The sequence below is a fragment of the Eretmochelys imbricata genome, chromosome 17 (assembly GCF_965152235.1).
Source record: "Eretmochelys imbricata isolate rEreImb1 chromosome 17, rEreImb1.hap1, whole genome shotgun sequence".
Lineage (NCBI taxonomy): Eukaryota > Metazoa > Chordata > Testudines > Cheloniidae > Eretmochelys > Eretmochelys imbricata.
Genome location: NC_135588.1, coordinates 16,911,409 through 16,925,492, shown reverse-complemented (window position 1 = coordinate 16,925,492; position 14,084 = coordinate 16,911,409). Strand labels below are relative to the sequence as shown.

The window sequence follows — 14,084 nt, the reverse complement described above, 5'->3', positions numbered from 1 at the left end:
GTAAAATGTGGGTTGTTGATTTTCAGCAGGTGGAATATTTGAGCAGTTTTCAGATGCTTATGACGGAATTGTTCCAAAACCAACTTCTTCAGGGTGGGAGTGTTGTCTGGGACTAGAGCAGGGAGTTAGGACTCTGCCATTCCCTTTCTAGCCCTGCCATGACTTTGTGTGTGACCTTAGGCCCTAATTCAGCAATGAGAGCTCTGTGTCTAGCCTCCTGTGCTCAAGATGAACCTTTCTGCAGTCAGTGGGCATCAGTTGAGTTCAGGAATCTGTGTGATGCTCCTAGGATCACCATTGCCTTGCGCTAAGAACCTGTGCTTTTAGCCAACAGGCTGTAACGTGCTATCCGTGATTTGGTAGTGTTTCACACCTGCTGTATAAGGGTGTAAAATAATGACAGAAGGTACAGCGGCTGAGTCAATGGGGCCCTCCCTGCCCTAGTCTCCAAGCTGTAAACATGGAGGTAATAATGCACAACATGCCTCCTGTGAGAGCCTCTGAACCCCCTTCAAGGATTTGAAACTGTTGGCCTCTCTAAACTAGAATGGTCTTGAGCCCTTATGAATAGGCAGTGACTTCCACTCTCTTAAAGTTTTAACCCTGTAGACCCGTGCCACGCAGCTCGGTGCGTCTGTGTGCATGGCCACCCAACCTCGGTGTCTGCAGGGAGCCCTGTGCCTCTGGCGGGAGGTCTGCACACTGACATGAAAGGCCAGCCCCAGGGGTGCATGGGGCTGGGGGGAGAAGGACCCCTTCTGAGCAGCGTGGTGGGCCTTGGGTGGAAGTAGGGTAGGGGGTGGAGGGGGATTCTCTGCTGTGTATGGGAGGGGCAGTGAAAAGGGATGGGGAGTATGGGGCTCCAGGTGGGGCTAGAGTGGGTGAGGTACTGCCTGGCCAGTGCTGGGTGGCAGTGGAGGCCCTCTCCAGGGTAGGCACTGGGGCTCCCCAGTGCACTATAGGAGGAGGGGTTCCCTGAGTGCCTAACCGCGGGAGGTTGCTTGTGAGGGGCGGGCCCCCTCTCGGGGGAGCCGGGCGGGGCGCTGCGGACGCGGGTCCCGTCTCCAAGGAGCCCGGGTGCGGGCCGCTCTGAGGCGCGGGGCGCCCGGGTGCGGGGCGCGCTGCGGCTGGCGGGAGCCGGGCGGGGGCGGAGGCGGAGCCTGGGCTGCGGGGCCGCCCCGCTGTCAGAGGCTGGCGGCGGCCGGTCCCGCAGGCAGGAGGCTGCCGCTGCCGCGCCGGCTGCGGGATGCGGCGCTGAGCCTGCCCCGCTGGCGTCTCTGCCCGGCCGCGCTGCGGAGCGAGCGGGCTCCTCCCTGCCCGCCTGCCGCCCGCAGCCCATGATGTGCCTGGAGAGCGGCGGCTCCGCGGCCGGCAGCCCGGGCTGCAGCGGGCGGCTCCGAGCCGGCGACGAGGAGGAGGAGGAGGAGGGCGAGCGGGGCTGCTGCGGCCGGAGCGCCGAGGGCGAGGTGCAGACCCTGTCGGGCAGGATGAACCCCCCGCCCGCGGGCAAGAGCCCCGAGCGCCTGGCCCCCCGCCACAAGCCACCCAGCCTGGGCAGGGCCCGGGTCGCGGCCGCCGGCATCCTCAGCGTGGGCAACGTGCTCAACTACCTGGACAGGTACACGGTGGCAGGTAAGGGGCAGGGCCCCCCCAGCTCACCCCCGCCCCCAGCTCGCCGCCCGGCTGTCTTCGTCCCTCTCGCCCTGGTCCTTCCCGCCCCCCTCTCATTTCTCTTTCCCTCTGTGTTCCCATCCTAGCCCTCCGCCCCTTTCATTCACCTCGCTGCTTTCCCATGTCTCTGTTCATTTGTCCACCCCTTTCCTCCCTCTCTCCAACGGTTCTGCCTGCCACCTGCCCCGCATCCGCCACATGCTGTGAGCACAGCTCCTGGAAATGCAGCGCTGTGGCTATATGGCAATATACAAAAGGAAAAACTCCCAGGAGATCTGGTTTGTGACCATCCCTCCCAGCAGGGAGAGGGATGGGTTCTGAGAGCACCTGGAAGCAAGGAGCCTTTTGTATTGGAAATGTGTGATGCTTGGGGACACAGGAGATGCAGGAGCGGAAGCATGCTTTTCAAAGGGAGAGAATCGATTCTAGTAGGATGCAAACCAGAAGTCTTCTCCTTGTTTAGTGGATAGGAAGAAAATGCTTATAATACAATTGTCTTCTATACAAAACTGTCTGTCCATTAGTAGGCAGGGTATGTATAAGCAGTGACACAGAGGTTCATCTATCCCAATACAGATCAGAAGACAAATAGTCTGATCAACAAATAAATCCCAGTTTCATGATGGCTTAGTTATAATAATTTAGCACTAGGTGAAAGCTGGTACATATGTTGTAATTAGTTCCTGTTGTGCTGATTCTCTCTTATCGTCTATGCTATCTTAATTGCACATATTTGTAGAAACTAAAAATTACTCTTTCCTTTGGTTTAGTGATAGCATACATGTTCGATCATTAAAGAAAGCTGTTGGCTACACAGTCCTGACAATGCACGCAAAGTGTGTAAAACCATGAATTGATGGGGGGGAAACGCTGACAAAGTCATGAATAACATAAAATGCCCTGGGTGACAGGTGCAGCTGCTGTCAGACAGATAAAATGTACTTTGAAATGTGGGGCTTGGAATTGCATTTGCCTGTTTCTTTGGAAAATTCACACAGAAGCAAATCACCTTTGCTTTGTTTTTGATGGGTCATTGAAAACCTGTAATTTCATGGGGGGAAGAGGGGAAGGCCATCCGTCTCTTTTTAACCGAAGAGGATTCTTTATGAGCAGAGAATAATTGTCTGCAGAATTCCCTAATAGGTGACACAACAGAACAAGAGAATGGCTTAGGATTTTGCTTGCTTGTAACGGAATGACATGCAGAAGCAATGATACAACCGCAGTGCATTTCGTAAAGCCTGTATTTCCCTGGGATGACAAACATTTCAAAATTGTGCGCTCCCTCACAGATACATTTTACATGCTGCATCGCGTGGAAGGCAGTCTGCAGCTTGTGCCCAAGCAATCAGTACTACTGTGAAGCCTGGTTTAGGAACAAATATGTCTTAAGATGTTTACTGTATAGCACCTAGAGGGACTCTTCATTTATTCTTGTCAGGCAGTAGCAGCAGGGAGGAAAATGCTTATTGAACTCTTTGTAATTAGGTATGTAGTAGGCCTGTTGGTATTAAATTGACTCACCTACTAGAATATTTATTTTAATGTCTTCCATATTGATAATCCTATCTTCAGAGCCATAAATAGGGTTTGTGCGTGTAAAAACATCTACATATACACTCATTCACAATGACTAAAAACCAACAGGGTTTTTACAGTACTAAAAAAAAATCTTTGTGTTTGTTTAGACTTTCTTAAAACAGTGTAAGTTTGGAGGGGACTTGGAAAATATGTTGCAGTTTGGACCCAAGATTAATTCAAATTTAACTGTGTGTGTTTAAATAGAGAAGTTAGTTGTTATGCTACCTCGTTTTTTAAAAAGAGATTGCCTTCTATGTGACAATTAAGATCCCAATCCTGCAAGACATTGATCATCTTCAGTATCTTGCAGGATCAAGTTACCAGGTTAATCTTCTGTCACTGTGATTTCCTGTAATTTTTGTGCACAAAAAATGGAAATCCCTCTGAGACAGAAGATGTAGGCAGAAAAGCACTAGACATTTTTTGAGGGTTTTTGCTTATTGTGCAGGAAACCAGTTTTCCCTAGGTAGAACTGGAGGAAAAAAAAAAAAAAAAAAGGAAGGGAGGGGGCTCGTTATTATATTCACCCATTTGTTATAGGAACTCCAGTAAAGAGACCTAGCATCTGATTTTTCTGGCAGCAGGAAAAAAGGGAAGGGATCCTCTGACAGGGAGAAATTGAGTATCTTCATTTGTGGGAAGGCCAGGAAATGTCTGTCCAAACAGAGAGTGTAAATGCAAGCTGACTACTGTATAATAGCACCAGGCCTGACTCCAAGGTATTCATCATTTCCAGCAGAGACCCTAGTTTTGAAGGGGCTGAGTGATAACTCAGATGTAAAATTTAGCTGTTGGCTTGTGCTTGACATAAACATTTTAGCTTAAGAGCCAGATTTTGCTTACATGAGTTTTGGAGTTTTTTTTTAAGATGCAAAAATGCAAAAAGTTTCCCTGCTCTTCTGGTGTATTTTAACTTGATATTTGTTTTTCACAATGACATTTTGCAAGTTGCTAATTCAGAACATGAAATATTTTAATTCAGTCCAATAAAACAGCTGAGGTAGTAAAAATGGTGTGGCTACTGACTTCAAAAACTACTTTCCATAAAGTTATTTTATAAGAAAACCTACAAGTTAGTATTTTAGAGCTCTGGTACACACTACATAATAGTGTGACAAATATTTGTGTATACATCCAGTTAGTAGGTCAAAAATCCAGTTTGCCTCTCAAGCCAGGTAATAATTAGTGCTTGTAGCTTTTTAAATCTTCAAAGCACTTTATATACCTTAATTATTGCAATACAGTGAAGAGAGAGTCAAGCATGCCCATTATAGAAGGGGAAATTGAGTCAGAAGCTGTGACTTACTTTAGGCCATAGAGTTGATGTCAGACTGGAATTAGTTTCTGGCTCAGATTATTCCTCTTTTTACCTAGAAAGAATAATGTAAAATCTTTGGCTTTGAAGGAAGACCCCATATTTGCACTTAGCCTATAAGTGTGTAATAATCTATCTGGTCACTAATACACATCTTTTAAAGTTTTGCAAATATGTATTTATACAATAAACAATTGGGTAAATATGTAGAGTATATTTAAAATGTGGATCCCCAAATATTCTTCATATACTTCTAATTGACCACACAGAAATTAAAGAACATGAATTCCATCAATGCAAGGAGGTTTTAAGATAGAGAGAGAAAACTCTCCATCCCTAGCACTTCTTGCTCCTCATTGCTGTGGTAGACTCAAACAAAAATTCCTTATTTTTATTTCCTTGTATTTATACTGTTCTACCTAGGCACAATCAGACTGAGTATAGTGAGTTGAGTATTCTTGCAGTTTTTGGGGGGGATGTTGAGTCACACACTCAGTTTCTTCTTGGTTAGTTTTGGTTTCATCGTACCAGTGATGTTGAAATGAGTCAAGATAGCATGTGTTTCCATGTACCTTGCAAACTCTTGCAGGTCTTTCATGTGGCCAGAAGTAGCAATACCTGGCTCTTAAATAGTGCTTTACTTGAGTAGGTCTCAAAGCACTTTACAAAGGAGGTCAGTATCATTATTCCCATTTTACAGATGGGAAAATGAGGCATAGAGGTGAAGTGATTTGCCAAGGGTCACCCAGCAGGTCAGTAGCAGAGCCAGGAATAGAACCCAAATGTCATGGGTCCCAGTTCAGTGCTCTATCCAGTAAACCGCAGATTAGGACACAATGTTGCAAACCTTGGACACTCAAGGACACCCTTTGAAGTCCATGGGAATTAGTGGTACACTAGTGAGGTGGATCTGGACAACTGCAGTGGAGTGGGTTTTTTGGGTTTTTTTTCCTGCTGTTTAAGAAAGCTTATCCCAAAAGTTTAAAGGAAACTACTGTACAGATGATGATGGATCTTCTATAACATTCTACAGACACACACACTAAACCAGGGGTTCTAAACCTGGGGGTAACAAATGTGTCTGAAGATCGCAGCCGCCTACCCTGTCCATAGTGATAAACAGAAGGGGAGGGTCTCAGATAGATGTATAGGGTTTCCTGGGATAGTTCCTAATATGGAAAAACTTGATTACCACTGTACTGAACAATACTGACTTTAAGGGAAATCACTTTCTGTAATTCTGTCTTAAAATAGCATGAAGCATACTAAAAACCTAGGTTACAGCTGATCCGATGACTTTGCATGTTGTAAAATTCTATTCTTTTAAAAGATCTGTTGGTGTTTCAGCTATAAGGAAGGGAAATCATGAGGAAATGAGAGAGAGAGAGACTGGTAATCTGAAGCCATTAAAGATCACCTGTGAGTCTGACATCACTGCAGAGCTGCATTCCAAAGGTCTTAGTGATACCTGACTTTATCCTCTTCTTTAGTAAAGTTTCGGGGAGGTCCTATTATCTTCAGAGTCTTGGAATGCAGCTCTGACATTGTCACAAATGAGCTTTTGTTGTTCCCATTGATGACTATGACAGTAGTCTCACTTCATCATGATTGTCATCTCTTTCCTCCTCCTCCTAATTAAACAGTAATCGTTTGCATTTCTGTAGCACCTTTCCTTTAAGGATAATGTTTTAAAATGTTTATTGAGCCTCCCAACACCCCTATGAAGTAGGTCACTGTCATTGTCTCCATTACAGATGGGGAAACTGAGTTAAACAGCAATTAAGTGGTTTGTCCAAGGTGATACACCTAGTTTGTGGTAGAGGCTGGACTAGAATCCTAGTTCTGACTCTTGCGGTCAACATCCTTTGAAGATTGCATACCTCTGTGACACAGAATGAGCCATAGGTTTAGGTTTGCTAGTTCATTTTTTTTATATCACTTTCTGTTGTAAAGTCTGACCACATTTTTGTGTTAATCATTTATATAATCCTGAAGAGATGTGGCCTTTCACTACAACGTATAGCTGCCAACTCCACTCTTGACACTAGTTAAATACGTATGTATACACTGCCACTGAAATGTAAAAGTCAAGTTTACTTCTGGGCAGTACAAGCTGTGCTAACAAGATTGGAAAGGTTCAACATTAATTCTCAAATGCAAGGACTTTTAAAAGTTAAAAAGGCCAATCTATCTTTGCCACCTATTCACGTTTTCTGTAGTATCTTACTTTGTACATAGTGCATTTCATTCTGAAGGATCCCAAAGAGCTTTATACAGTTAACAAACTAATAGATGTAATATTAAAAATAAACCATTTTAATCCCTGATTGGAATATCCCTGCAATGAGACTGTGCTCAGTGCTTATACTATGAGTGACGAAAGCAGAGTGTGGCAGCTTTAGAGCTTTATTTTTCACCCTTCGTTGAGCTAAAACTCAACATTATTGTAACATAGGTTTGGCTGTGGAAGGAACTGTGTGCTGGAAAGAATAAAGTGCAAATAGCCACACAGATCTTTGTTCATATAGCAGTGTGCATAACTTGTTACCCAACCATACCATGGTGCTCATGAGATACAGCCAGCAAGCATGGCAGGAATGTGCAACAGGACCACAAGGGGAGTGGTTTGATTGGGTAATGGGTGCGACTGAATCAAAATTCAGGAAGCACTGTACAATTAAGTGCATGCCAGCAGCAGTGAGACCTATATTGCTACTGCGGAAAAGAGCAATAAGAATCATTCTGCAGCACAAAGACTCGTGATGTGAAGTGGCATCTTGTCGTGCAATGGAAGGGTATTTCTTACACAGGGTGGGCTTTATAAGAACGGCCAGACTGGGTCAAACCAAAGGTCCATCTAGCCCAGTATCCTGTCTTCCGACAGTGGCCAGTGCCAGGTGCCCCAGAGGGAATGAACAGAATGAGTCATCACCAAGTGATCCATCCCCTGTCGCCCATTCCCAGCTTCTGGCATATCCAGCTACATTCTGTTGCACCAGCTTTTGTGTGAATTGGCAGGATTTGGCCTAGAGCATTTTACACTTAATGTGAAGTCACATTAGGCTTTGTGGAAGCATTTTTCTTCTCTATGAATTGTGTGTTCCAGATACTAATTGTATCTTTGTTATTATAGTCAGTCTTTTTAACTCTCATACATTTTACGATCTGCTCGTTGGTCAGTTAGCTTCTTTCCCCCCAATGAATTAAAGTATGTACTTTATTGTAGTTAGTGACTAAAGCCTTTTGTAACAAGGCTGTTAGATTCTGGTAAATACTTGATAATCTTGTTCCTATAATACTTTGATATTATAATCAGGCACACACAATCTCTGTGCTTATATTCATCAGTACTGGAAGCCATGTGGAAAAGATGTTCGGGATCAAGAGTATTGGAACTTTATAACCATACCTTAGGGGAGTGCTGAGTTGAACTGGGTTAAACTCCATCAGACAACTTATGTTTTCTTTATTATACATTTATTTCTTATTACTGCATATAGGCTGCACATCGTAGGTAACTATATTGCTTACCAGGTAGCTTAGCAGTCTGCTGAGTTCAGTAGACATTGTTAAAGTCTGGTGTCTCTCCCCTCTTATGAAGGTCATAGTTCTTGCTGCAGATCTTGAGAAATGGTTTTGTCATATTGCTGAGCAACTTGTGATTTAGAGAGGTTTGTTATCCAGTGTTGGTCTAATGCTTTTACGCAGCATGCTGGGAGTCTAGTGAGCCTAAAACAGTATCTTATGACTCTGTTACAAAGGTACAAATGAGAATGTAGTACTAGTTTAAAAAAAAAATCCCTCAGACTTGTTTGGGAATGTTGCATTATGGGTCTGTACTACTTTATCTTTCCAAAGACTGGTTTCGGAGTAACAGCTGTGTTAGTCTGTATTCGCAAAAAGAAAAGGAGGACTTGTGGCACCTTAGAGACTAACCAATTTATTTGAGCATAAGCTTTCGTGAGCTACAGCTCACTTCATCAGATACATACTGTCATCCGATGAAGTGAGCTGTAGCTCATGAAAGCTTATGCTCAAATAAATTGGTTAATCTCTAAGGTGCCACAAGTACTCCTTTTCTTTTTCCAAAGACTGGGTCTGTTCATCATATATGACTCTAAATGATATATCCATGCTATATAAATATCCTGGTTTAAAATATCTTGGCAAATTTGTTTTTTCTAGTGGGTTTCTAATGTGATGTATACATACACGTAATGATGATCATTGGAAGATATTTTTAAAAAACTTTTAGTCTGAATTGTAATGTTTCATTTGAAAATATTATTATCAGCGATGGAGATATCTGAATATCTACACTAGGACCATTCATGGTGAGAGATCTAACTACATCTAGTGCAATTTGGCTATTTCAGTGAAGTTGCTCTGAGAGGAAGGGGGACACTCATTTCTATGCTTCCGGTTCTTACAGCAGCACAATTGTTAGGAAAGTGAAAATCTGATGGAGATTGGGTGACTAATGGGATATAGAATCTTTTACCTCTTTGGTCACCAGCCCTGGTCTGGAGTGATTGAAAGTTTCCATCTGATGATTGCATGATGGCCTGTGAGCTGGTCCTCTCATTCCATGTCTCGGTGCTCAGCTATTCATGTCACGAAAGCCATCACCACATTTGGCACTGCTGGGAACTTTCGTTACTAGTCCTCATCTGAGAATCCAAACTACCCTCATCCTCTGTAGAGGTGGTCACTCCAAGGCAGCGGTGAGCATGTTGGCAGGGTGATGCTGAGAAGCTCGTGAAAGGAAGAATGGTCCAGTGGTTAGAACTCTAGTTTGGGCTGTGGGAGACTCAGGCTCAATTCCTGCTCCACTACAGACATCCTGGGTGACCCTGGGCAAGTCACTTACTCTCTGTGCCTCTGTTCCCCTCTGTGTAAAATGGGGATACTAGTACTGCACTGCCTCACAGGGTGTAGAGGATAATTACATTCAAGATTGTGAAGCACTCAGATACTACAGTCTTGAGGACAATGGTAGTACCTAAGATAGATACATTGAGTGGCTGCTGCTGTGTGTGTTGTATCTGATGTGGGGGTTTTGGGGTAGCTTCAATCATCCTTGTTCAAGGCTCTTAATCTGGCAGCTTCTGCCATCACTAAATTCACAAAGCAATTTTAAATATAAAAGAAGAAAAATAACAGGAAGAGAAGAAGACAAATTTGAGTCCAAATCCAGCTGTAAACCGGAAGAGAGCTAAATTGTGCCTTCTAAAGTCCACGTGCACTGGCCTCTGATTGTTGGCGAACACTATTCTTTCCCACAGTCTTTGTATTTCTATTGGAGGAGGCTAGTGACTGTAGTGGCTGAACAGAACAGCAGAGGGAAAAGATGAGGGCAAGCTATAGGGAGAATAGCTGCAGTAGCAGCTGAGAGCTTGGCCGACAGAGCGAGAGAACCACATGCTGGAACGATAATCCTTTTAGCTTTGGCATGTGATGATGATTTTTTTAAAGGCTGCATTAAACCAAAACTGCTATAATCCATTTTGCTCTTTGTTCAGGTTTCTGCTAATAATCATGTAATTAAAAGAACACAGTTAACGACTTACTTTTCTTAGCCTGGCTGTTCTTCTTGTTATCCCTATTATAAGTAAATGGTTGCCAATAACTATTTATTATGTGAGCACCAGTTACTATACTTGGTGACTGTGCAAAAAGTAAGAATCTGTGAAACCATGGAGACCCCACTCAGATAAAACTCTCACTGAAGTCCACAGGAGTTTTGCCTGGGTGACGTCTGCCGAGTTCAGTCAAGTACCATTTAATGTTAACTCTCCTCTCGTATCCAGCTGGGCATTCCAGGCTCTCCCTGTCTGCCATTGCTGTAAGTGGGTGAGCCACACCCATAGGAAAAGTGGGCTGATGAGACAGAGTACTTGCATGTGGATCTGAAAGGAGGATTTTGCCCATCATCATTCAGAATGGGTTTTTAATCCTTCTTTAATTTTTACCAGTCTATTTCACCATTTGTTCCAGAGCTGTAGGAATGAGCTGGGCTGTCGCAGAATTTGTTTGTGTACACCCTTGCTTTGGGTTCACCATGGGGAAGGTAGTGCTCTAATGTGGACAGTTGCACAGGGAACTAGCAGCTGGCCAGGCAGTCTTTGTTCATATTTCTTGAGTAAGGCATCTAATTTCAAAACATCAGTGCTATTCCAGGACATCCAGTTCACAAACATGAAATCTCCATACAGTACAAAACCCCCCTTTTTACATCCCTAAGCACTGATCTGAGCTGTGTTTGGGTGTTCTGTTTAGGGTGCTTAGGTTTGAAAAGTTCCATTTGGGGCCTGCCAGCCTCGATAATGTAAGTTAGATAACGTGGTCTTACACGGGTTGACCGAGTCCTGTAGTTCTTTAGTCTCCATCAGTTGAACAGGTATTTGTAAGAACCATCAGGCAAGGGATGCTGTTAGCTAGCTCTGTTTTAAGCTCTTCGGGGCCAGGACTGTATGTTGTACCCTGTTCAGTTCCTAGCATGTTGCCAGTGCTAAACAAATAATTCGCATGGCATTGCAATGCTATTAACAGCGCTAGCTGTGGAAATATTTCTTTCTGTAGTTTAATGGAAAAATGTTTGCTTTGTCTTTTCTAATACAACATAAAACCCCTAAAGCTCTTTGATGCATTGCCCCTCTCCCTCTTTACTTTTAGGCTATTAAAATTCTAATACTGCCACAGCTACGCTAATTTTAATGCATTTATAAATATTCTTGATTTTTTTCCTAGCAGCCAAAACTGCTGACTAACATTCAGGATAATCTTATATATGTGTGCAGGAACAGACGTCCACAGAGTCAGCTCTCAGACACTACTTGTAGCCCTCAGCTGTAGTGTTCAGATTAGAACTGTGTTCCACTGAGAGCCGAACAACAAGTTTCCTGATTATTCCATCCTTGGTCTCTCTGTCAGATTTCCATGGTTGCAGGATGGGAAAGCGGAAAAAATGTGTTAGTGCAACATTGTAAGATTGAAGACAATGAGAGAAATCGTTGCATCTAAATATCGGCCATGAGCCTGTTTCAGCAAAACACTTAAGCTTGCACTTAATTTTAAGCATGTGAATAGTCCCTTTGACTTCAGTGGGACTACCAGGTGCGTAAAGTTAAGCTTGTTGCTGAATTGGGGTCATAGTGAATAGTGTAAGAGTCAACAAAAATGTTGTCATACTAAAATCTCATGTTTAGTTTTTCTATTTTGACTGGATTCTTGCTCCACAAGGTTTTTAAGCAAAATAGCCATTTTCACATTGCAAATCTTAACTTCTGAAATGTCTTATATTTTCAGTGTGAAATGATTTTTGTCCAAAATAAACTGGCTATGATTTTCTTCTAACTGCTGTAAATTAAAAATAACATTGAAGGCAACTCCAATATAAAAATTGGTCTGAATGGGAGGGGAATTGGGCCCGCTATGTTTAGGCTTTGTGTCTGTTATCATAATACCCTGATTTCCCTGATGCACAAAGCACACCCCTTAAGTTGATGCTGCTTCTCAGAGTGTATAAACACAGGTTATATTCTAGTAATGAGAAATGTTTGACAATATCATTATTTTAAACTTAGAGTAGAAACATATTCAAATCACTCCTTTACCTTGCCTCTCCTTTCACATGGTAAAGGAAATCCTAAATTGCTCATTGCAAACTCTTTATTTTGGATACTCTTGCTAGCATGCAGCACATTTTGGGCTTTTGCTAATCAACTTTCTGCCGTGCTGCTTATCAGTCTTAAAGTCACAAAAATAAAAGTGTTATCGCAAGACACAGAATTACTGTGATCCTCTTGTATACGAGAAGCCAAACTGTAAATATTTGCATCTGCACCTGTATACAAGGTCCATAAATAGTTACAGTCCCACCAGGAAGGAATTTCCAAATCATCAATCAGGCCTGTCAGAGTGACGGATAACAATAATTCCCATACTGAAGCCAAACTCAGACTGAAGGGTACATGGCATAGTAGTAAGGACTGCATGATCTGGGACTAGTAAAATAAAACATGCACTTGCACCAACACAAGATATTAATATCCCCCACGCTTGTGTGGAGTAGTTGGCATTTTGAGTATGGGTACCTGTAATTCATCTACTGTCTCTCTTAATTTAATTTAAATTTTTGTATTTATTCAGGCACCGGATTTTCATGAGACATTTGTAACAGTTCCCTAGCACTTAGAGTACCGGAGACTGCCAGCTCTGTGGATTGCTTTGAACCGTACAGCAGAAATGAAAAAGCAATAAAATAAATGAGATTACTTCTCTCGCCTATTTCATTATAGCTGTGCCTTAGTAGCAACACTGTAGTTCAGGGTCATGCGCCATTTCCAACGTAAGACCTGTATTTTTGGAGGCTTTTAATTCACACGTTTTATTCCTCAGCAGCTGGAGCTTGGCATAGGTGAACCTCCTCTAGCACAGTGGTTCTCAAACTTCTGTACTGGTGACCCCTTTCATACAGCAAGTCTCTGAGTGCCACCCTCCCTTGTAAATTAAAAACACTTTTTTTTATATATTTAAAACCATTATAAATGCTGCAGGCAAAGTGGGGTTTGGGGTGGAGGCTGACTGCTCGCGACCCCCAGAGGGGTCCTGACCCCCAGTTTGAGAACCCCTGCTCTAGTGGTTGGCTCATGGTCTTAGGGACGGTGACCATTTCTGGGATCTGGAGTACTGTTCTTCAACAAGCTTTGGATCAGGCTCTTGAAGTCAAGAGGAATCTTTTCATTTAATTCAATGACTTTATAAACCAAGCTCTGAGCTCATGGGAACTGGGCATACTAGAGATGTGGGGAATCTTCCTTGGCCGAAGAATAAATCTTCATGTCTCTGTCGATATCACATGTGGATTGAAAGAGTTTTGCACCCAATGCAGTGCAAACAGCCATACTTCTGGGTGCTTATTCCTGGTGAAAGCCTACCTATGCTTCCACTGAGTCCTTGCAAGGGCTGCTTACTCTCTCAGGCCCTGACTGAGTAAAGCACTTAAGCATATGCTTAAGTGCTTTGCTAAACAAGGAGGGGTTGATTCACATGCTTAAAGTTAAACATGTAAATGCTTTGCTGAATGGGGCCCTCATTTGGCAACTGTTCATATCTTAATGTTTTTACTAATCATGATTAAGCTAATTAAATAACTGGCTCTTAAATTGCAGCTATGAGATATTATGTCTGTAGCTAGGGATATGGATAACAGCCTGGGGAAAAGGAGAAGCAAGCAGCTTTTATTTTATACTGAATTTCTTTACTTTTTCATATTTGCCTTTACAATTTAAAACTGACTCTTCATCATTAATACTGAGCACTTTCAGATAGTGCTTTGCTTTATATTGTCAGAGTGTGGTGCCAAAGTCAACTAATCATTTCTTACATCCCTGTGAGCTGCTATCCCCATTTACTTGCCCACAGCAAATGAGGGGTAGCACCAAGATTAGAACCCAGGTGCTCAGTTAATACTCTGATGAGGACTGTATGAGTCTGTAGATAAAGGTTTCTTGGC

General features: G+C 43.1%; 1 protein-coding gene across 1 annotated transcript in view; it reads left to right on the top strand.

The window, feature by feature from the left end:
- The first annotated feature begins 1,337 nt into the window (after nt 1–1,337).
- SPNS2 (SPNS lysolipid transporter 2, sphingosine-1-phosphate) overlaps nt 1,338–14,084 on the top strand; it is a 153,841-nt gene continuing 141,094 nt past the window's right edge. The window contains exon 1 of the mRNA XM_077836481.1: nt 1,338–1,632. Within this exon, the coding sequence (XP_077692607.1) occupies nt 1,338–1,632 (295 nt within the window). The remainder of the gene's footprint in view (nt 1,633–14,084) is intronic.